Genomic DNA, 25,635 nt, shown 5'->3' with positions numbered 1-25,635 from the left:
TTTTTTCGCAAACTGCATCTTTTCCTGTCTGTAATATATCAGATATGTTAAGCTGCAGTTCTTCAACTGACCAAAACTTTTCCGTTTGTTGTTGAATATCTTCTGAGAATGCATGACAGCAGTGTAGTGATGGAGCATCAGAATGTGATTCTAATACCCTTCCGGATATTATCCAACCTAAGGAAGTTTTTTGCAGTATAGGACAGCCATCTGCCAGTTGTATTTGCCCAGCGCATAGCAGGTGATAAAAAACTTCTGCTCCAATGAGAGCATCAACCTTGTTAGGCTGGTAGAAGAATGGGTCAGTTAAGAATATTTTAGGCGGAATAAACAATTTTAAAGTATCAATTTTTGAACTAGGTAGCATTTGAGTAATTTTAGGCAGAACTATAACGTCTTAGTGAGTTTCAAAGTTAGAGAATTTTGACTTTATTGATCCCGCTAACATGAGCTTGTATATGCAATCGATGGAGTTTTAGCCTTTGGCAGAGTGCTTCTGTTATAATGTTAATAGATGAACCAGGATCAAGCAACATTCTACATGTATAAGGAGCACTGGAAAAATCTATTATTTCAACCAGGGTGGTAGCTAAAATAACTTGAGATAAATTATGGTTTTTGATTTGAGAAGTACATGAAACTGATGTAGAGATTGTACTTGATGACTGGTTTGATTTTTCTTGAATATCTTGTGGGTTATGTAAAAATTCATCATATAACTGTTTTGTGTTTGTGGAGACATTTTGTGAAATTCTGCACAAGTAAAGATTTTATGTGTTTGCTTGCATATTGGGCATCATATCTTGCTTGCATATCTTGTTTTGTATCATTCCTTTCGGTGGCAAAATGAATTGAATCGTGTGTTTTGTTAACTAAGTGACTACATTTGAATTCTGATTTGGTTGGTTGAACAAGACTATATTTTCCTTGATAAGTAGAAGCAACAGCCTCTAACGTCTGCGCTCTTTTATTAAGAAGTTCTAGAAACTCTGCAAAGGTAGCAACACGATCAGGAAGGGCATGAATTCACCATTCCTTTATTGAATTATAATCTAATTTAGTTATTAACAGGTATCATAGTATCCTGAGTATCAGTGGGCTGTTTTAAAGATTTTAATGCTCTTATGTGAATGTTGGTTTCATCAATCATTTGCCTAATCGCAAAACTCGATTCCTTGTCTAACATAGGAATTCAAATACTGCCTTAATATGACGCTCAACAATGAGCCTTTCATTTTGAAATCTTTTAGTGAGCAACTCCCATGCACTTTTATAGTTTTGTGCAGTCAAATCAATTGAATCAATTAATTTAGCGGCGCTTCCCCCTTTCAGCAAATAATTCTTTAAAGCTAATCCAGTCTTCATATTTTCCAGAGAAGTTTGGGAGCGTCTATCTGAGGGAGTTTAACCCTAACAGAGTGCGGTAATTCTGACGAAGGTGTTTCTTGTTTAATGGAAATAAGAGAACTACTGTGTTGAAATGAATTAAGCGACTGTTCCACCCGGGTGACGGTCTCAAAAAATGAGTTTTCGAATTCCAAGCGTTCATTAAAGTTTTTTGTTTCAAGCTCTGGAGTAGAGGCTAAAATCTCAATTTCATGCTGTATTTTATTGACTTCTTCCCATGTTTCTTTAAACTTACCTAATCGTAATTGCAACTGAGCAATATTTTGTGTTTTACCAGGTGAGCGTTAACTGAGGAAGTTCTTAACTCTAGTTGATTTGGATTTTATAAGCCCTTGTTTGAAGATTAATGTTTTCAAATCCATGATTTAATATATAAACAGATAGATTACTGACGATACAAACAAGTAGAATAAGTGATCTTTAAAAATCCAACTTTTTTTTCTGTTTCACGAACACGCGTTGACCACACTACACACATCTTAAAATTAAAAAGCCATAAAAATGTCCTTAACTATCTAGCCTGGAGGACCAAAGTGTAGGGTTAGGTCCCAAGTCTTAGATTCAGTTAACACAACATTATAAACAAAGCTGAATTTATTCTTTATAAATCACATGAAAGAACTGATTACAAAAACCACAGAATATAGACTGTCTTTCTCGCGTAGCCTACCATTATCATTACAAACGGCCCCTAGCAACAGCAAACACATATATGTAGGCGGGAAATACAAAATGCATTAGGAACGTAGCATTACAAATATGATTTTGAATTTAAAAATACACCGTACAATACTCATTCAGCAGGGACAAATACTTATACCTTATTCTTTTCAAAATTAACTGTTTGCAAATGTCAATTTTCGTATTACTCCAGTATATTTTCTAACAAAGTTCCCGATCATTTTAACATCCAAATAATAAATAGTAATCTAATTAAAGAAATTGATGGATGGATGAAACACAATAAATATTTTAAGTTACCAAATTGAAATACAAAAATAATTCACACTAATAACAATAAATTTAACATATTATAATGAATAGCATATAACAAGATAAATTAAAATACTATTTAACATTAAAAAATCTAAGTATATAAAACTGTGAATGTTTAAGTGAATGCTAAGGATGTATAAATTCATAAAACTATTCAGTTGTCTTATCTTTACGAGTACTTCTTGTCTTATCATTTGTTACCTTCTGCAATTTTTACCGCTTACATATCTCTGTGCTAACAATAACAGATTTAATTAAAACTTGGATGTCGTAATACATCAACTGACTTCATCTCTTCAGAAGATTCTGCCGTTCATTTTTCTTCTCTTCTGTTTACCCTCAGCTCTTTATATTTTTTTATCCCGCCTGATTTTCAACATCCTTTAATACCGCATTTCAGAGGATTCTGTTCTTTTCCTTTACATTTCTAATATTGTCCTGTATATACCGCTATACTTCACTTAAATATTTGTAACCTACAAATTCTTCTCTGCATTAATTCTTCTTACTTATGCCAATCTGATCTTGTTTTCTATCTGACTTCATCTATTCTTTGTAACTTTCCTCCCCGATTAGCAAAATTTTATAACCGGATGTAAATATATCCTGCATTTTAATTTTAAATATTCTATACTTTCTGTCACTTTTTGTTTTCTTACTTTATTCTTTTTCATTTTAAACTAAATTTTTTCATATAGTAATAAATGCATGACTTTAAATATTTCTTTTAATTTATTTATTTTTATTTCTGCCAAATTAACAATTTCATCATCAAACCTTAATATTTTATTTTTTCTCTTCAGATAATTATATCGCTGTCAAATTTCTAATTCAATTCCTGTAGTTCATCTTTTGCATACGAGTTGAAAATCAACTGATGCAAATTAGATTCTTGTGTTGCTCCTTTCAATCACTACTGCTCAATTGTTGTGCAACATATATATATATATATATATATATATATATATATATATATATATACATATATATATATATATATATATATATATATATATATATATAATGAGTCTTCTTTCATAAGTCCAGTGTTACTAACCATCAAGTGTATCAACTTATCACATGCTTTCTTGGATACATATAGATGAGTTTTCCTTATAATTGGGCTAAATAATTAAAAATATAATGCTTCTTTACGAGTATACTTTTGTTCAAACTTTCTTAACCCTAGAACACTGCCCTGATTTTATTTGTCATGATTGTTGCCTGTATGTTTGGGAGACATATATGTTCAAAAAGTGGTTTTTACGAATTGCAACTGTAAAATTTATTGAAAGAGATACGCTTCATTATGTTTAAAAATATTCTATGCGATAAGCCAAAATACAAAAATAACAAACATTTTATCGACTAACAAATACAAATGATGCTACAAATATTAAAATAAGAGTTACTTGTTCAAAGAATGTTGTAAAAACAAAACTTGTTTATTGCATAATGATGAAGTAAATGAAATTTACTTTAAATAAAATCTGTAACAATAAAATATAATGCATCATTGTCAGTCTTTGCTTTTCAAATTGCAATAGTTTTGTTTTCTTAAGTGTAACATGCACACGTAAAAATATTTAAAAAATTAAGATTATAGTAATTCAGTATAAAAGAATTTATAGAAAATTATAAAAAATAGATTATCGAGCTAACTTTATATCGTATATTTCACGCATATGTTCTTGTGGTATTATCCACGTATCGAAATATTTCATTTTAGTCATTCTTCTTATTGACGACTGGCAAAAATCACAATACTTTTTTTTCTCTTTAGATTTTCAGCTTTGGTTCAGTAGTAGTATCTTTTATCTCCAAACATTTGCATATTATCTCTCGCAGATCCTTCAGAAGAAAAGAGTTAAGTTTTCTTTTCATCGAAGGTCTAATTAGACTGTCCACTAAACTGTTGGTAAATTCAAGTCTTGAGTAGAGCTTCAAATTATTGACGGTGTTAAATTTATAAAAGTTGTGTAAATGTGCCACAAATGCGTTGTATGAACCGATGTTGAGCATATTGTAAAAAAATGTCATTGACCACGATTTGGTCTTCCTTCTACAATTCATACTTGGACGAGCTGGTCAAAGGTATCGCAGCTCCTTTTGTGGAATTGTATGTGGAAATTACATCAGGTTTTTTTTTTTTTTTTATTTATGAAGTTAGCATGTACAGTAGATATCAGTGTCAGTGTTACAATTTTTCTTTTTTTTTGGTATGTATTAGACTGCTGTTAAATCTGGGTTGAAAAGAAAAGTTGATGATCCGATTCCACGATTTTTGTAAAAAGGATCTATGAACTCATATGGAAACTAAGGTTTGTTTCATTTGATAGTCTCAACTGTAGTTAAATTGTATAGATTAAGAAGGTTCATCGCTAACGGAATGGTCATAAACAAACCAATTATCTGTGGTTATATTCCATCTTGATCCTTTGAATTCTTCGACTAGTCGTTCAACAAAAAATTCTTCCACTGGCATAGTTCTTTTGCCTAGGTAGGGTATAGCGTCCATCATATATTTAGTTGATTTATCACATATAATTACAATTTTTATGCCGTATTTATCAGATTTGCGTGGAAGATACATTCGAAAGGGACACATTCCTCTGACTCCAACCAACTGTTTATCTATTGTCAAATTGATCCACTGTTTGTAACGTGATTTACAATTGTTTATGATCGCATCCCATAAATCTTTGACAGGAGCAAGTATTGATTATACTCGTTGATCTCTGTTTTTCCCAATCAGAATTTATTAAAAAATTAAACTGAAACCATGATGTGGTGCTTTGATATTTATCACCTCATTGAGTACTATCGAAAATAATTTTTGTTGGCGAGTGATTATTTTTCATGGTTCCAGTTAAAATGATGAGTCCAAAAACTGCTTCAAGCTCTTCCATAGCAAGATTTTGTAAAGCAGAACGACTCAGATCCAAATTATTTACTTGCTGGTGGCTTATTTCTTCATTTGTATGTAATAAAATGGTTTGCAAAATATTTTAACTAAAGAATAGTTTGAAGTATTCTAAGGGATCACGGACATCCTGTGCAATATTTTTAGTACGTGGCCTGTGAACAATTTTTTTGTTGTTGAAATTTTTGTGTTTTTCTGTTCTTTTAGAGGTTCTGTGGCTCATTCTCATGTCCCATTTTTTCCCATGACCTTATCACCATCAATTTTTAAAATTTCACCTTTGTTTTCAATGCGTAGATGTTTTTTGGTTTTGTCCTCTCTTGCGTCAGTTCTTTTCTTTTACTTTCTCATTTATGTCAGGAAGATTTGATACTTTTTCTGAGTTTTGTATATTTTCATGCATAACATTTTCTGCTTCATCTTCAGTATCGCATTCCACGGGTTCTTGATCTGGATCATAATTCGGATCAAGATTGGAATTATCCGAAAAAAATTCTTCTACAAAATCCACTTCTTCTTCATCATCATCTTTGAATGTATCTCATCTAGTTGTTCTCATAAAACTGCAAGAATCTCTTGCTCGGTCATTGCTGAACTTGAGGCCATTTTCCTTTTTTACCCTGATAAAATAAACAAAAAGCATTTTGTAGTAGTTAACTGTTACATTCGTAATGATTATCAAAAGATAATCTCTCAATTATCTTTTAAATCAGGACAGTGTGCTGTAGTACTCTTGTGTTAAAAACAGAACAAATTAATATTTCGCCATTAATTATTGTCGGCTCGTTTATAAATATTAACAATGGAAATAACTGACCAAATGTTGATAACACCTTAAAAAACCCAACTTTGTAACTGTACTGACAGTTAAAAAGTCGGGTTTGTTAGATGTACTGACATCTGACAGACGTAAGTACATTTACATGTATTACTGTCTACAAGATGTGCAGACTTTATAAAATATTTAGTTTACTCACCTTTACATGTGTACTATGGACTTTGTTCTCCATCAACTCATACAGAACTAATCAAGGAAAAAATTTGTGGTGGGAGAAAGATACAACAAGCAGATGGAGTGAGGAAACAAAAGTAAAATAGCATTCTAGGGTTAAGATATTAAATCTTACATTATCAGATATATTCTTCAATTCAACAGTCGATTAAATGTTTATTCTTTTTACGCTTACCTTCCAAAATTAGTCTGGGGAGGACCAGAATGATCTCTATTGTATTGATACTCTTTCTGGAAAATACTGATCTTCATCCAGTCCACCTTCTACCGGGTGAAATTTTTTTTGTATTTGTAAACTTCCTAAATGTTGTTCGTGGTAGAGGAAATATTACATTGATATATGCTATGTATCAGCTATCTGAAACCTTCTGGTTTTTTATGGTAACAATTACACATTTTTTTTTTTTTTTTTGAACTTGAGGTTATTTTCCCAATTTCATAAATTACACAAAGGATTTACTTATTTATTCAATTGTGCTTCTCCGAGTTAATAATTTTGATATTAGACGGCATCATGTTATACGTGGTACTGGAAAAATCTTGTTCGATTTCCGCCACGGAACAGTAAATTTTAGTTTATGTTTTACAGTCTGGAGAAAAGTGCATGCAATATTAGATGTAGTTAATGAAACAAATGTATGGGGTTACATATTTATCTGTTCAGATATTTACACAGTTCAAAACCATTAAGGAAAGTTTCATGAAGACAAGACCTGAAGAACTGACTTCAATTAATAACGACAATATCAATCCCAAATTATTCAAGAAGATCATTGTGACTGAGAATAATTGTAAATGATTTATAGAAAGACAATTTAAACACCAGTGGAAGATTCCAGTATAAGAACACAGTCACTTCCTTAGTTAGCGTCACATTTCTTGTCAAATGGGATCAAATACATGACTTATACATAACATACTAAAGATTTTCTTCAGTTGACTTGTAGATATAAAAAATTCTTGAATTCAGTTATAACAGAAGGTGAAACATAATGTCTTCAGTGTAATCCTATGATTAAACATCAAAGTACTGAACAGTAGTCATTAGGATCACCGAAAGATTAGAAATTTCTTTTCAGAATATCAAGAAAAGGATGGTGCTTTAGATATGTATGTATAATGGAAATTCACCATGAATTTCACTAGAGATTTTCATTTGAATGTTATAAAATATTTATGAAAGAGGATTCACAGTGTCTTCTTATTTCACACTGGCTTATTTAATGTCAAAATTGGATGAATTCTTTAGAATTTTTGCCGTTAACAAGTGTGCAGGATTCAATCCACCCTATTATTTAGAATCATCTTCCTGCAATTATTTCCATTTTCCAAAATTAAATTACCATCAAGAGGACATTTTTGACAACATTGAAGACATTCAAAAAACCGTGTCTTACAACCATATATACCATATATATTAACAGAAAATTTTCAGACACAATCCAAATATTGGGTCACAGGATTGTTCCAGTCATCATTAAATTTATACCGCTTGTCTTATCAAACTTAAAGGGTTATTCATTCTTTGAGTAAAATACAGTAATTTTTTCTATTATTAACATAACATCGATTTCATTATTTTATTTTTGAACTGTTTAAATATGATAAATTATATTTTTTGATTAAAGAAAAATTTATTATTCAGAGGTGTTTTTGCTTAATACATATTAAAATTAAACATATAAACTAAAGAGAAAATGTTTATCGATTTACACACATTAATTGACTTACTGATGAATCACTTAATAAATATCTTTCCTGATTGAAAAGTCTAGCTTTATGTGCGTACAGACTGTAATAAAATTAAGTTATCATAGAAAATGAGTGAGCAGATTACAGATATGTAAAGCAGGTCTAAGAACAGAGAAAATTTATATTATCAAATGTATAGAAAAAAAGAAACAGGTTTTTTTTAAAGATGAGATGAATGAAATGATAGCTATAATAAATATGCCAGACCCATACGGGAATCAAACCGGTGAACAAATGATCTGAAATCCAATATAATAACTACTACATCATTTGACTGGCTGTTTGTTTAATTTTTTTAGTGAATATTTTAGTTTAACTTGGCTAAAAACGATTTACTGAAAGATTTTACCGGTAATTTTTAGCGGGGATTAGGAAGGCCACTTTTCCTCGCTTGGCATTTCAGCTATCGGATAAGAAATTAAGATTTCCTGAGCACAGGACCACAGACAGTTTTAAATTCCAGAGATTGCATCGAAGTCCTGACATTTTTGGCACAAAGAACGTGAAGAACCTAGTAAATTAAACCTGTACCCGCAGAATTCATAATAAAGGGGTGAAGAGAAAGAAGGAAGAAAACAAACAGTCTATCGGGTAGTTTGCTGTTTTGCCCATGACCTTACATTCTTTTTAACTTGTTGATTCATGTTACCGGTTACATATGTTCTGTACAAGAATTTACAGAGAGAGGCAACCTACTCTGCTCCCAATGCCCCTTACGTGGCAGGTGTATTCTCATCTATACTTTTCATTTATTTTCTTATGTTGTACTGAATAATTATAAAGATTCATTCTAACGTCAGAAGAATTAAAATAAAAACTTATTTACTCTATTAATAAATAAACATTTATACATTTTATAAATAAACATTTATTTATTTATTTATGGTGGGTAGAATTTACAAATAGTTCTGACAGGCAGAGTTAGAAGAATCAGAAGCTTATAAGATATGGGTATCCTTTAATGCACTAAAACAATAATAATATTGGACAGCAGGGACCTGTAATGCATGGAAAAATTATACGCATTAAAAAACTGAAGCCAGCACGTTAAACGATGTTAAAAACTATAAAAATTGAAATATAGCATTGTAATTGTGCTGACATATCTCAAAATTTTATATAAAAAATTTACATAATATTTATATAATTTTTAATCAATTTTCAGCTAATTTTGACAGTGAAAAACATGAAATAGGTTTTAAATGACACAGCTTATGAAAATTCAGAAATGTTTACACCAATTATACAAAAGGATTATTGGCACTTTGTCTGATATTCTGCAGCCTACCCCTTTCATTTTGTTGACTATAATTACGAGAGTTGTCTGAAAAGATTTGAGTCTAACATAGAAAGACTTATTTCTGTCAAATATAGTTTTATTTTTCAACAAAGTCTCCTTTCAAGTCGATACACTTTTTACAGTCTTTAATCTCTTACTTTCTTACTAAGATAAGTTACTGTAAGGTACTTTAATCTCTTTAACCCTTCCAAAATGTAGTTGGCATCTTTCTCCGCAAAATAGGCATTTATGTATGCGATAACCACCTCCTCTGATAAAAATCTCTTTCCTCCGAGTGAAACTTTAAGATTAGGAAACAAGAAAAAGTCACTCGGGGCCAAATCTGGTGAATACAGTGAGCGGTCAACCAATTCAAAGTACAATTCATGAATTTTAGCCATGGCGACTGTCGAAGTGTGAGCAAGCACATTTTCCTGATGGAAAATTTTTTTTTCTTCAAATATGGGTTTTTTTTTGCAATTTCTGTCATCAGATTGTCAAGTAACGATGCGTAATACTGTCCCATTATTGTTTTACCTTTATGAAGATAATCTATAAACAATATTTCATTGCTATCCCAAAAAAAGTTGTCATCACCTTCCCAGCCGATGGAATTGTCTTCGCCTTTTTCGGAGCAGGTTCACCCTTTGCAGTCCACTGTTTTAACTGTTGTTTTGTCTCAGAATTGTAATGGTAGATCCATATTACATCTACAGTTATGAATCAACGCAAAAAATCTGACTTGTTCTGCTTAAACTGCTCCAGCAGGACCTTGGAAATGTTCATTCAAATGCGTTTTTGGTCAAAAGTGAGCAAACGCAACACGCAACGTGCGGATAGCTTATTTATACCCAATTCTTCAGTTAATATATGACAAACACATTCTTTTGATATGCTCATAGCCTCTGCTAACTCTAACCTTAATTTGTTGGTCCTCCAGTTCACCAGTTTGGTGATTTTTTCGATGATATCGGCGGTGGTTGCAGTTTTTGGCCATCCCGAACACTTAAAATCAACCAAGCTGGTACGACCAGCCAGCCTCCGTGGCACGAGCGGTAGCGTCTCTGCCTTTCATCCGGAGGTCGCGGGTTCAAATCCCGGTCAGGCATGGCATTTTCACACACGCTACAAATCATTCATCTCATCCTCTGAAGAATGCCTAACGGTGGATCCGGAGGTAAAAAAAAAAAAAGCTGGTACAACCGTGTTTAAATTCAGCTGTCCATCTTTTCACGGTGGCAAATGATGAAACAGAGTCGGAGGGACTCGGTTTTAATTTGCATAGGCATATTGCCTTTCAAATGCAAGTATTTAATCACTGCATAATATTCAATTTTTTCCATTTTTACAAAAATGTAATGACTTACTTAAGCGATTATCAAACAGCTGAGCATCCAAAAGCTGAAGTTTTAGTAAGTACCTTTCAACACATGCACAAATACATGCCCTAATTATTGTTGACGAGTGCTGCCATCTTCATGTTGAAGCTCAAAACTTTTCAGACAACTCTCATAGGTGAGGTCTTTACTCATTACCCATCTTGTTTGAGAATATAACATATAGTATAACAATGTGTTGTATAATCTATTTAGTTAACAGATAAGAAAGTAATTATTTTTAATTTTATTTATGTATTTTAAGTATCTTATTTATTTTTATAGTTCTGTGGAATAACCTAGCCTCTTACATTTTTTGTTACAGTGATATCAGTTCTTCTAGCGTTAGTGGTTTATCCTGTTTGTTTTGCAAATGAACTAAATGAAGGTATGTTTTAATTGTTCTATTCTTAAATGAACAGTGTATTTTGTGTAGTACCGATTTGATTTTAAAAGTTAATTTCACTAGTCAAACTGATTATGTGAGTGAGGGTGATGACACCCCTCACTCACGAAGGACTAAAAATTTTGAAATGGAAGGGTTGGTTTGTTACACATCATTTTAAAGACCATTGAAAAACAAAACTTAAGATATAAAGAATGGGCTGTGTCAGTCTTAACCAAAAATGATGACCATTTAATATTTTACACTCGTTTCAAGTATGGCTTACATTACACATGAAGTAGCAGTCTCGTACCAAACAGTAGATTGTTTCAAGTTAGGTACATTGTTTAAATTATATTTGTTATTAGTATTTTATGTGAAGCAGAAATGAGTTAAGATCAGAAACCTCTTTTGAAACTATCATGAAAAAACATTGAACTGCCTCCATTTTGGTTAGAATTGTCAAAATCTTTCATTTTGGTCACCTATAAATCGATTTGTCATGACTATCTTTTCCATTTAAAATTTTTTACCTGCTCTGGCTCAGTCGCTCGAGTTGTGGTGGTCTCTAGGTTGTGTGTGGTGGTTAAAAAATTAAATTTAATAAATGCTCAATTTAATTTGGAGCATTTGCTAAATTTAATTTTTTGTTTAACTGTTGAAAAATTATTTAATGATTCCTGTACTTTATTGACACATTCAGTGCATTGCAGGACAAGTGTATTTTCTTTGCCCGAGCCGTAAGTAAACTGGTACAACTCGTTAATACCCATTATAGTGAATTACCTTTTTTCACAGATTACCTCTGTATCATATTGTAATTTAATTAATAGTGTTATTGTTTTTTTTTTATTTGTTTGAAGTAAAATTTTTATTAAGAAAATAAATTATTAATACTAGACTTGTATTCAGTAATTATATTTTAGGTCAGCATCTAATCAGCGCGGTCAAAATAATATTTTTTTTGTATGAAAGAAAAGAGAAAATTTAAGAAATACGGAAACCACGAGGACGAAATGAGTACTTCCAAAAAAAATAAAATAATTTCTGGCTTGAGTTATCCATGGACTGTACTAACAGTAGCATTTAAAATAAACCTTTCCAAGTGACAGTACTAAACTAATCCAATCCAATGCCTGAGTTTGCTTGAGAAATATAAAATATCAACACCCCTGTGTGTATCTTTCATCATATTACACGAGAAAATAGTCAACGGTTGTGATTATTATTGTCAAGCAAAGCCATTTTTCACATACTTGTCTTTAAAAAATTTTAATTTTACACAGAACTGCAGAAGTGAACTGTGAAAGTAAGCAAACTAATGGTAAATAAAATATATAAGATAACATAATATGCACACCAGAATGCATAAACAATGAAAACTGCCAGTTTCTTTAACCGTAGAACTTTTTTTAACAAAACTATCATATGGGTGTAAGGGAAATTGGTATATGTAATATTGTATAAAAATAAAAAAGCACTGGCCTGATAAGCTTACCAATAGCCCAGTGGTTCATACATATATACTTTTGCAACCCTTATGGAAAAAAACAAAAAACATACATGGAAACCGATATATGAAAAAGCTTTATTGAATATTAAGAAATAATTTTATAACTTACAGTAATTTTGTTGTAATAAATGTTTGAAATGCCCTCCATTTGTTGTTATACAACAACACATTCCTTCGTGTTAGAAGCTGCTTTTTTAATGGTTGAAATGCTGATATGGGATATTTCAACTTTGATAAACTGTTTGAATAGATCGATTATGTGAGGATTATGTCTGGACTCTTTTCCTTCTAAATAACCCTAAAGAAAAAATCCTTGGGAGATAAATCTGGTGACCTAGGCCACAGGAAATGACTTTTTCCCTGAAGAACTCCTATAACAGCGACATTGTGTTATTCACTGTGTGGCTGTTGCGCTGTCTTACAGTACTGTAAGTTATGATCTGGTAGTGTTCAGATGTTATTGTTTCCATAAAAAATATTGGACTGTATATTCTCTTCTGTGAAATTGCATACCCAACGCTGATTTTTTCTGAATGTAATATAATCTTGTAGAAAACATGAGTGGTTCTCTGATGTCAGTTATTCTGACTGTTCGCATAGTCGCTTAGAAGAAAGCATGCCTTGTGGTTAATATAGTTAACCCAGATTCAAATATTGCTGCCAACTAAATACATAAAACGTTTACAGTAATGAGTCTTTTGGACACAACGTTTAGGATTGGATTTTTTAACTTTTCTCCAAAATAATAACTTTAACAAAAGTCACATTGAGCCTCCATGAGGATCACCTGGATATATCTAGAACAAATAGGAGAAATTTGTCCAGTGTACTGAATCTAAATAAACTTTATCTATCATCAACTTTCTATCGCCTCACTAGATCACATCTAGAGTTGTAACTCAGGATCTAGTCCCACCACACGTGACATCTTGACATTCAACCATAAAGTTCTTTTAAGGAATGGTCCGCTGACAACCAAGCAACAGCAGAGTTTAGAGAAGACAGCACTTGAATATAGTTGGCTGCCACTTAGATGATAACATGCGATCGGAAGCATTGGAATGCCCTAACACCACACACACAAACAAAACCAATACAAAATTCAAAATCAAACCGAAGAAAATCGCCTACATTTCCACACAAAGTAAACTCGCTCATGCAGACTGGTAAAATAAAAATAGTAACTGACCTAATGGACCAAAACAAAATTCTCATCATAAGAAATAAGAAAAACTGACCAGGATGCCATGAAATCACAAGGATGTAGGCTACACAAAGGTATATTTGGGAAGAGAGTGATGAAAAGTGTCCCACAGTTTGGAACAGGTTTTTTGGTCACTCTCAAAATAATAAACTCCGTAGAAGAATTCAAGTCACAATCCCCAAGAATCTCAACACTCACCCTAAAAGCATCTTATAAAATCTATACCATAATAAACGCCCACACCCCCATTAATAATAAAAACAAATCTTCAAAAGATTGTAAAAAAGCCATAAATAACATCCAAAAAAATCACTTTAAACAATTAATCCGATACTTCAACACTGAATTAAGCAAGAAAGAAGATACCACACATCATCGGAATATGGCCTGCCCAAAAAAGAACAATTGAATATGAACAGAGGCATCGATTTCTGCAGAAACCACAGCGTAATCTCAAAATATTTGAAGATCACATATTTGAAGAGGATACCTCAAAATCTGGAACACACTAAATAGCAACTAGATCATGTTGTCATGGACAAACACCACCTTAAAGAAATCTACAATGTAAAAGTACTCTGAGGAGTAGACACATACTCGGATAACTATGTAGTCAAAATTAAAATTAAATTCACTTCGCAAAGGAAGCAACAAACCTAGCACCTAAAACTAAAAAAAAAATAGACCCTACTCAAATCAATCAAAAATGAAAATTACAAAAAAAATAACATTCACTGTAAATTTGAAGATCTAGTCAACAACCTTAAACAAATCGCTGAAGAATTGGGCTCAATAAAACCCCATGAAAAACATCAACGGACGGCAGAACAACGAATGCAACGAAAGAGTGGAGAAGAGACATCAAGCAGGCTATTATACCGATCCCAAATATCAGAAACATCCTTCCAAAATCTAGTAAAACAAAGAAAAGAACTACCCAAACCCTAAAGAAAATAAAAAGAGACACTGAAATCAATAGAAGAATTCAACAAAACACAGTCAAGAAACTGCTACAAAACCTTCAAAAAACAACCAAAAATACAAACCCCCCAACAATACTAATGAAGGATGAGAACCATAATCTGACCCATAACAATTGACAAAAATCCTAGCTAATATTTCAGCAAATTCCTTAATTGTAAACAACTTTTAAATTTCTACATCGCATCCTAATAACAACACCATCAGAAAACAATAACTCTCTCACAGTTAAAGAAGTCTACAAAACACTGGGTGAGATGAAGAATTAAAAAGCAGTGGGAGAATATCAGTCTTCTGTAGAGATCTGGAAACTCGCAGGAAAAATCACCCTTCATAAACACCTTGGTAACAACTGTATCAGGATTGGTTTACAACTCGAGAAAGACAGCAGAATACCAGGTAGGAGCTCTCCAGACCAAATCATGAGTCTCAAGCTAATAATAGATTACAGCAGGAAAAGAAATAGAGACATGGTGATAACATTTGTAGATTTCAAGAAAGCTTACGACTATCCACAGAGAATCCCTACTAAAAATTGTAAGTTACCTTGGACTGCATACCAAATTAATAAGCATAATAAAACTGACCTTCACAAACACTAAGTTGAAGGTAAAATTCAGAGGCAAGCTCTCGGAACCGGTTGAGATCAAAACAGGATTGCGCCGAGGTGATGGACTCTCACCGCTGTTAAAAAACTGTGGTCTAGAAATGATAATGAGGAAATGGCTCAAAAAATGCCACCCAAAAATCAAAATAACTGCCCTGGTTTCGTCGACGACTTGGCATAGTTAGTAAATGACATTGATGAAGCTAAATCACAGATATTAGAACTTAAAACATTGCAAATAAATTTTGCCTCAAATACAAACACAATTAAAAGAAATAAACATAAACGATAATAAATTCAAAATATTAACCCAATTTAAATATGTCAGAAATAATAACAGACTACCAAACGAAAAAACCTCAATCCAAATTAGAATAAACAAACTATCTGCACAAAATTTAACCTGGTACACCTACAGTAAAAAAGTTTTATCCATAAATGCAACACGCTTATAAAACAAGAAGCCGCACATGCAACAGAAACACTCTTCCGCCTAAATGAACAGTCGAGGACCATCAGAATCCAGAAAGTTAAAAGAATTGGAAGAACCTGCATCAACAAGAATGAGTTTTTTTTGTGATCGTGTTCTTGTAATTTTTGAATATGAGAATATGGTACCGCATAATTTTTATTTCTTCACGTATGACATTCTGATCTACTGAAAAGGCCTTTTTATTGACTTTTCAGGTGTTCATTCAAAGGTGTATGGAACATTCTAAGCGTTTGTCATTTAAAACTATTGGCCAAACAGACCGCTTTCGTTCAACTAAACTACTCTATCTCAAAAAAAGCTACGTGCTGACTTATCTGGTAGATTTGATAGATGAAAAGCTACAGAAAAGTCTTTAAAAACTACTGCGATTTAAAATAACTCTTTATTTTAGAATAAATGCACATTGCAACTGTGAAAAAACATGACAGCCTTTTTATACAACACCTGCCACTGACAGACAACATAGGGAGAGATTATTTGGTTGCTGTGTATACATTATTGCTAAAAGGTCTAGTGTTACCAAACCTCCCATTAATGCCAATTTACAAACAGATATCCCTCTTCTCTTTGATTACTGTATTCAGTGTTGCATAACTTTTTGCTTACTCTATCTTTATTTTGTAAGCAACAAAAAAGAATTACATCCAATTACAATCGCTTTATTGTAGCATATGAAAAATATTTAACGTAATTGCGGTTTGATCCCAAAAGGAAGAACTGCAACTTTATTTGCTTGTATTGTCTTAAGTACGGTAAAAATTGCATGTTTTTCTGTTTAATTAAACATCTTCAATTCTATAAATTCTGAATTACTTGTAAACTGTTTTTTTTTAATCAAGATAATATTTCTAACTGTGTGTCACCTACACCTACTGTCTTGTGCTTAATAATTTTTTTTTTATATAAAAGATTCTGATATCAAAAGTCCATCATTCTGAATCCATTTTTTTTGTTTTTTCCTCATAACTCATGTCTCCCTAGGTTGTTATCTTTTCATCTTTAACGTCCTGTTGAACACTCCTGCCTGCCAGCGTTCTCAGTTTCTAATCTTCTTTTACACGTTTCATTAAAATAGGTACATCTTGACTATCTCTTTTGCTTTTTTACCTTCTGCTGTGTAAATGCATTATTGTAGATGTATCTAGAATAAATTTTTTTCTCTCATGTTGCGTGTAATACTGTATTCTTTTTCTATGCAATTCGTTTTCATTTCTGCTCCTGCCCTTTCATTAATTGATTTTATGTTATTCCTTAATTCCTTCGCTAATAAAAATTTTGCTATTTTTTCCACCTTTTTTCGTTGTTTTCAATTACTGATAGCCCTATTGTGAACATTTTTTTTTTTTTGTATTATGTATCTTATGTTGTGATTTAAACATATAAATTTTCATACTGCGACTGAAAAAATGTTGTGACTAGTTCCGTACCTAGAGATCAATCGGAGGACTATTTTACTTGAGATGGAATTATTAAAGTAAAGACACGAGGGAAAATATTTCTCTGAAGATACAACCCTAGTTTTCCATTGCTTTGAGCCTCACAGTAATTGGAGGTTAAATTAAATTAGCGTCCAGTTTGTGATGTTCAGGTTATATCAATCGTTATTAGTCGGAACCCTTAATAGTATATCTTAAGAGAGTGCTGGATCCTTTTAGGAATCATTTCTTTGTATCTATACATATATCCACCCTGTGCCAGTATAGCTATCTGGTTTTTTAATGTACACAGGACTCCCTCACCGACAATGAAAAGTCTCACGGTTCATTTATGACCGGTCAAATATAGCAGTAATTTATTTTAGTCTCATATACTAGAAGTAATTATTAATATAATTTTTTTTTTATAGGTAACAGAACCGTATGGGAATTTGGTTGGGCATACGGCGTCGGATGGGGCGCTGCAATATTTCTATTCGGCGCCGTAGTACTTCTGTTATGCGATAAGGAATCAGAAGAAATCTATTATAAAGAACGTAAAGTTGTGGCCTAGTGCGCGGCCCCCCTGCCTGATGTAGTGCTGTAGCACTACGGGGCAGGCGTGGCTATATACTTGTCATCATTATCATCATCATCAGCATTAAAAAGTGACTATTTCAAGACAATATCATGACGATAACATAAATATATATATAAATACTGTAAACATATGTCATCTAATATATATATATTGTAATTCTTAAATAACATTTATATATATACAAAAAATACTTAATAGTTTACGAATGGATGTAATAATCTTTTTTTAAATAATAATAATAATTATTATTAATTATTGTTACAGTAATGCTCTTAGGAGTGTGTATACAGCGGGAAAAAATCTCTGCAATGTATAATAACAAAAATTCTCTAAAAATATTTAAAGACTTAATGAATTTGGCAGGATCGATTAACAGGCTGTGTTTTCATAATTTGCAAGCAGAAAAGATGTTTGTAATTGTCTTTTTAAGTAAAAATTATTTTACAAATTGGTTTTATTGTTGAACATTATTTTGGATAATATAATATTCTAAAATGTTTCATTCAAGCTTACTCATGAATTTATATAGCGTTATATAAAAAGCATACTCATCAAAAAGTAAAATGTACGCTGTACTCCTGGATTAAAGTTTTCTTTTGTATGAAGTTACATTACTGTAATTTGATAAAGAGAAATATTATGTGTTGCAATTAAGTAACGATCGGGTAATATATTAAAAGCAGCGGTAAGATTGCGATGAATCACAGTGCATGTATCGGATAGAATAAGGTTGTTTATTAACTAAAAGAAATTTTACCTCGGGTGCATATCTATATATATCTATTTTTAATTCAGCATTACCGATCAGTTACATTGTGTTTGCTTTTCTTTTAATTCTGCATCTGTTTCTTAGAATTATATCGGCAAATTTATCTATTTGTATCGAAAAGAGTCATAAATATTTTTTTCCAGAAGAATCCAAATTCCGGAATATATTGTATATTCCCTTGTTTAGTATTTGTTCAAGAGAGTGCCGTTGCGTACAGTAGTTTTAACCGGGTCCTGTCTTTTTTTAACATTTTATTTTGTTCTATATATATTTGATTGTAGTTCGAGATGACATTACCCTTCCTGTCATTTTTGCCCAAGTAATAAATCTAATATTTAGGTATATCAAATGCATCTGTTGTTCTAAACGCTAAATAAAATCTGCTAGTTCACTTTTTTGGTCGAACCCATTCACTTTAGCGATAATCACCTGAAGAGTTTGTAACTTGAATAGAATTAAACACGCTTTGACTTCCTCATTCCTGTGATACAATTTATCTTCTTAAATCGTTTTTTTTAGTTTAATATTATGTTTGTTCCAATTTATTTATTGTGTTTTAATAGAAAATTAATGTTATTGTTCTTCTCATATTCTTGTCGATAAACCAATTTTAACGACTACTAACCAACCATTCCCCCCTCCGCTGATGTACTGCTATAGGCACATGGAGTGTAACAATAGTACAATAAAAGAATTTTGCTTTTCCTATCTTAGTCCTGTTTTATAAATACCGTTTATGAACATTACTTCTATTATTAAAAGAAAATTATTAACTATATTTATTACGCGCTTTTTAAGTTAAAATAAATCCCTTTGTTTCTTATATGTATTGTGAACCGTAAACCCAGAATGAAAAATTTTTAAGGAAAGTATTTTTTAACTGAAGTAATTTATTTTATGTTTCTATTTCTGTGTTGTTTTTTTTTCCAGTAAATGGAATAAAAATTGTAATAACATAAATATTTATAGTTGTACGTATTCATGTAGTTATTGGGGTTTGGTGGGAAAAAATGAAGTTTCTACATCAGAATTAAAAACTTTATACTTTTTTAGTTGTTTATAGAAAAGCAATTAGTGTGTATCTGTTTTCAAAAAATAAATAGCATACTTTTGGAATATTTGCACTATTATTCTCTTCCTTTATTATTCATAAATTCGTATTAATAATAGTAATAACATTGATAGGTGAAAATTTTAGATTAATAAATACACTAAGTATATTTCTTGATCAAGTCGCAGTTATGTAAGATTCATGTAATTTCAATTTAAAAATACCATAACAATAAATAATAATAATAATTGTTATTATTTTAATAGCAATGAATGACTAAACAAACTACTACTATGATATATTATCAATGATCAAAATGAATTGTAATTTATAATTTTATAAGTAATATTTTTACTTACAGTTATAATACTAATAATAATTTTTATAATTTTAAATAAATACAGGCACCTAATATCAATGAATTTATTATTTGTTTGTATCTGCATATGTACACACATAAATTCATATATTAGATGTTATGTATAATATATAATTGTATTTATAATAATATAGTTTATTTCAGTTTTCAATATATCTATTAAACTTCTTATAACTTACTAAATAAAATAATTATGTTAAGCGTGTATATTTGAGTTTGTGTGTGTACACACACACATACGTGTGCTGTATGGCAATTGGATTAATACTAATGGCAGTTCAATATAATTCAAATAGTTGATTTTATACAATATTGAGTGTATTTAATGAACAGTTAATTACGATTAGTTTTAAGTTTAAATCAAACGCGTGATTTTCAGTATATGTTTTTTCATGTTATCGACTGAACCTGCTCCAGAAGAAGAAAAAATTTTTTTTTACAATTCTAAAAATCGGCTTATTTAGAAAGTTGTGTATCAGCGTTAAAACTTTCATCATCGCTAAAAAAAATTACGTATAATATCCGATGACTTTTTTCTTGATAACTTAAATTTTGCAACAAATAGCTTTTTATTGTGTTTTTATTGGCACCAGTCGGTGATGATATTTAACCGGAAAGTATAAACTTTTGCAGTGACAAATCAAAGCAAATTTTATAATCGACCGTAATCTTAAAAAAACACTTAATTTGAAATATTTTCAGTCGTCTTTGCTATTACTCTCACACTTGTGTACTAGCATCGACCGAAATTACTTCAGCATGTAGATGTTGAATTATGTCTGTTTATTCAGTATACTGTAAAACACATAATAACTGTAAAGTGTTGTCGATTGAACGGGCAAAAAAATTGCAATAGCCGCTGACAATAATCGTTGCTCAGGATGGTTGGAAAAAACACCTGAAAATGTTTTAGTATAAAATTTAATTCGATTTGTCATAAAAAAAGTTTAATATTTAAAGGAAATAAAATAAAAAAATTAAAGAGCCGAACAATCTGATCTGTAGAAAGAAAAGATGGTATTAATTGACATCGGTTTCACACCGGTACTTTTTACAGACTTTGATCAAAACCTCACGAAACAACAATGTTTGTGTTTAATTTAGGTTTTACATCATACTGTTTTAAAGACTATCGGCATACAAAATACAAAAGAAAATTTTCCTCGCTTGCAGACATTTCAGTGTAATATTTCAAGCACTGCCATCAGTCAGTTGGTTTTTTTTCTATACAAGAAGTTTAAGAAAGTAATTTTAATTCCATATGGAAATTGTTAATTTTAATCGATTATATTTATGTATGTATATAATTATATTACTGATGTTACAGTAAAACCTGAGTTAATAGAATTTTAAGCGAGCGAATAAATAAATTCTCTGTTAAGAACAAGATTTATTTAAAAACATAATTATTTTAACTGAAACATCAAATTAAGCGGTGTATTTAACAAAAACCAAACTTCATTTCAAGTAACGTACTGTTTGTTTGTTGTAGAAGATAATGAAGTCAAATCAGATGGCCTACTTTTACAACCAAGATCTGTGACAGAATTTTATCATTTCTATTTCTCATCCGAATGGTACTGCTTTAAAACCCTTAACAGGCTTGGCATTTTTTTCTTAATTTTGAAACCGGCAAAAAGTTTTTGAGCATTTTTATTGTATAATATTTATTGAAAGTGACCGTAATTTAATAGGCTGTGATGTCGTATGTGTAAATTTGCTAATAGTTAAAAGAAAAGTTAGCCTTTGTGTTTTTTTTTTTACATCATTTTTTAAGCTGATATATATTGTTTATACCAGTCAAATGACTGAAGATAAAAAAAAAAAATATATTGTTTATATAAACCGATTCAACTTAACGGTAAATAATTCTTTGTTACGCTATGAATAATTTTTTGATGGAACAGATTTAACACATCGGTTGTATTTTTTGTATGTTACAGTCTACATCATCAAATATTCATGTTTCCACAGGTGCCCGTACCTTGTAAGCTTTCATCTCTTCTAACGCCATCTGCCGGTCATAGATAGATTTGTGTAGTCAGCAGTGTGAGGAATCACCAGTTTGTTTCTCTTGTTTAAGTTTAACTGTACCGATCCTATATGACCGGTATCATACCAAAGTGACAGTAAATTTTACTTTTTTCTAACTACCTAGGACCTATACTACGCAAAAGGAAGATCAAGGGTAAAATAGGATGCCTCACCCTAAATGCTTACCGTACAGGACATATGTAACGGATATCACAGTCAGCATGATAAAGTATTTTATACTCTGCAAAGAAAATGAGCTATTGTTTATCCTTATTTTTTTTTTCAAATTTTCCGTTTCTATATAAAGTAACCTGAAAAGTTTTAATACATCTATTGAAATTTGTATTTATTTATAATTAATGTATCTCAAATTTTGTCTTTTTCTGTCACAGTATATTACAAAAATATAACTTTACATCTGAGAAGTTACGAGTGTATACTAACTTGTAATTTTTATCTTAAGAGTATTTTTCATATTGTTATACATATAAATTAGTAATGTAAAAATACTGCTCGGCCTTTTAATGGTTTTGTCGTTAGTGTTAATCTGATCAGAGTAATTTTTTCTAAAAATCATTATCGGTTGATTAGTCTATTAGTTAATCGTGTGATTAGCTAATTTTTAAAGTTTTAAAGTAAAGCTTGAAAAGAGATTTTGTTCATAATCGATTTATATATTTTTTTTATGTAATTAAAACAAAACATTTGTGTGCACCAGTCATCCATTAAATATAAATCGAAAACTTCTGACTTAGTCATATTCCCGTAGATAAAGATTGTAAGTTGTAATAATTTTTTTCTGTTTTTACAATACTCTATATAGATTGTAACAGGAAAAATTAATATTTTGTTTTTAAAAAACAAGATTAAAGAAATATCCTGTTGAAGGTGTAATTCCACTTATTCAGATTCTATTGTCAACAGGTTTTACTGTATTATTATTTTTGTAAATAATATGTAATTTACTTACATTTCTTTATATCGTTCTTATTCTAGTACTTGAATTTTAAAATTTAAATATTTGTATTTGTCTTCCAAATTTTATTTTTATAAGAAAAATTTGTCTAAGCAACAATATAGAATTATTTTTTGTTAATGTAAAGAGATAAAATTAAAGAATCGTTTATGCGGCTACGCATCAAAACTGATTGATCGGTTCTTAAACGATTGAAACTTTAAAACTTTTAAATAAATGAAATTTGTTAGAACATGTTAATATGTAAACTTATTATAAATTTAAAAAAAAAATACAGACTAAAAAACTTCAAACATCACAACAAATGATTGTGTAGTAGCGACTTTGGCAGAGTGGGCTGTGCTTTTCATCCAAAAGGTTCTGGTTATAATCCTGATCGGCTTGGTGTATTGTTTTTATGCACTACAAAATTCATTTTTCATCGTAAACAAAAAATTGAACAGGTAGCTGTCATTAGACTCGAGACTTTAGTTGTCAGAAGAAAATAAAATGTAACAAACATAATAGAAATTTAATCGACACCGCATAAGGTATATCCATAGGCTCTACTGTACACTGCAGATGCGTGTTATAATGTTACAAAACACGAATTGCTTTTTATTGTTTCTGCCATTCCGTACTCTGGTTTTAGGTCGATGCAAGTTACAGAGTGTTTCAACTAATGCTTGTGCATTAATTCTACAGTATAAACTGAATACCAAACCAAATTTCAGATGATTGTAATTCACGTGCGCAAATAAATATATCTTACATTTTAATCACGTTAAAAGATATAATACCTAAACGCTCTACTCACTAAATAGAAAATCTTTATGTAAAATTTAAATATAAAAACAAGAAAAAATCCATTAAAAATTTAAATGGAACGTGGAGCATCGTCTTATCGTTTGAATGTCTGTAGACAGTGTTGGATACCAACATTTAAAATGTTGTTCTTGCTGTAATACTCATTTTCAAGATAGAGTATTTTAAAAGCTGTGTAATGTAATTTTTGAAAGAAATAGAATTAAAATTTTTTTTTTTTTGTACAGTCTGTAACAAAGTAGTAATATGAATAGTCTGTGTTAACTGACTTTTCACTACATGCTGTCTACTTTATAAATTATTTACAGTAGATTCAAAATTCAAATATCATTAATATTTTACAATTTTTTTTTATTCATATGCGTATGTCAGGTGCCACATTAAAAAAATGTTGTAGATGATATGTTGAGATGTCACTGCTGAACTCTTCTCTTGTTAATTAGCTTTTTTTTATTATAACAATTAATTGTAAACTAAAAGTAGGCAGCGCTTCTGTTTTTTTTTTACTTCGGTAATCAGTACAAATGGGTAACAGATACTTTGTCCAGTTAATGATATCTCATCTGTATACGTTAATAATTTTTTAAGTATCGCTGACATATAAATGTTAAAATTAATTATCATTTCTTAATTATGAAATAGCAACCTGCTGGTTTTTTTTGTTCAGTATATAAAATCAATATAAAATTTCATAAAAACTAATAATTTTTAATGTTTTCCTTCGCTAACATGGAAATTTTACATTGTTGCATCGACAGTTTTATATTGAAAGGTTGCTGCTTATTTTATTTAACATACTTTATATATATTATAATGCATTTATAATAAGTTCTTATATAAGTTCCATAAATTTTTATAAATTTGTTCTCTGTTTATTTTAATTTTTGTTTTATTAACGGTACTATTTTTATATTAGATCATACAGAAGAAAAAATAAGTTAGAATAGCTGAAAGTTTTTTTCTTTATTTGTTTAAGTAAACAAGATTAAGAAAAAAAGAAGAAAATACTAAAAGAAAATTCTAAATTACAGTTTACAGTAGAACTTGTTAATGTGACCATTGGCCTAAAGTAAAATCATAAAATCATCTTTTCTCTTTCAAATAGTAAAGATAATTTCATTTGTACATTATATAGAATATTTCTGTAATATTGAAGCCTTATTTGAAGTGTGAATCATGAGTTCTTTATAACAAAAAGGCATTTGCTTGAATAATGTCGTATGTTTTTTATATGACACTCATCTCTCTCAGTGGTCATTTTTAGATAGGTTCTACTGTGTATAATTTATTTATTTAATTATCTTGTTTTTATTTTAATGCAGCCGTTTATGATTAGTGAAGTATGTACAAAGTCAGTCAAATATTAACCGAAATGAACTCGATTTATTTTTTTAATAAAAATTTTTTGTTCTTCAGGACAAAAAATATCGCTATATATGCGTATTCGCTTTTACCTATAGATTTTTTTTACCCTAATCTATGTAAAAAGTCGTTAGGCGTATCTGTCATTGATCATTCAGAAGTTCTGGACCGTTATCATTTGAAAAACCACTATTGCTCTTCCTTTAGCAGTCCACACATACATTAATAATTTTTAACAAATCAGTCCATAAGAAGGATGTTTATTTACAGCCTGGTTCAATCAAACCGATTTCTTTAAGCGATTGTTCCAGTATGT

The 25,635-nt window shown here is 30.6% G+C and overlaps 1 protein-coding gene across 3 annotated transcripts in view; it reads left to right on the top strand.

The window, feature by feature from the left end:
• Positions 1 to 20,000, top strand: part of LOC142333862 (transmembrane protein 47) — a 145,651-nt gene extending 125,651 nt beyond the window's left edge. The window contains exons 4-5 of one of the 3 annotated variants that reach the window (XM_075381429.1): positions 11,071 to 11,133; positions 17,775 to 20,000. In XM_075381429.1, the coding sequence (XP_075237544.1) occupies positions 11,071 to 11,133; positions 17,775 to 17,917 (206 nt within the window). In that variant the 3' untranslated portion in view covers positions 17,918 to 20,000. The remainder of the gene's footprint in view (positions 1 to 11,070; positions 11,134 to 17,774) is intronic. The other 2 variants (XM_075381427.1, XM_075381428.1) reach the window with 2 other exon arrangements.
• Positions 20,001 to 25,635: the final 5,635 nt, after the last annotated feature.

This window comes from Lycorma delicatula, chromosome 13, assembly GCF_047948215.1.
Source record: "Lycorma delicatula isolate Av1 chromosome 13, ASM4794821v1, whole genome shotgun sequence".
Lineage (NCBI taxonomy): Eukaryota > Metazoa > Arthropoda > Insecta > Hemiptera > Fulgoridae > Lycorma > Lycorma delicatula.
Note: the sequence above shows the minus strand (reverse complement) of the source record. Positions and strands in the feature narration are given on the sequence as shown.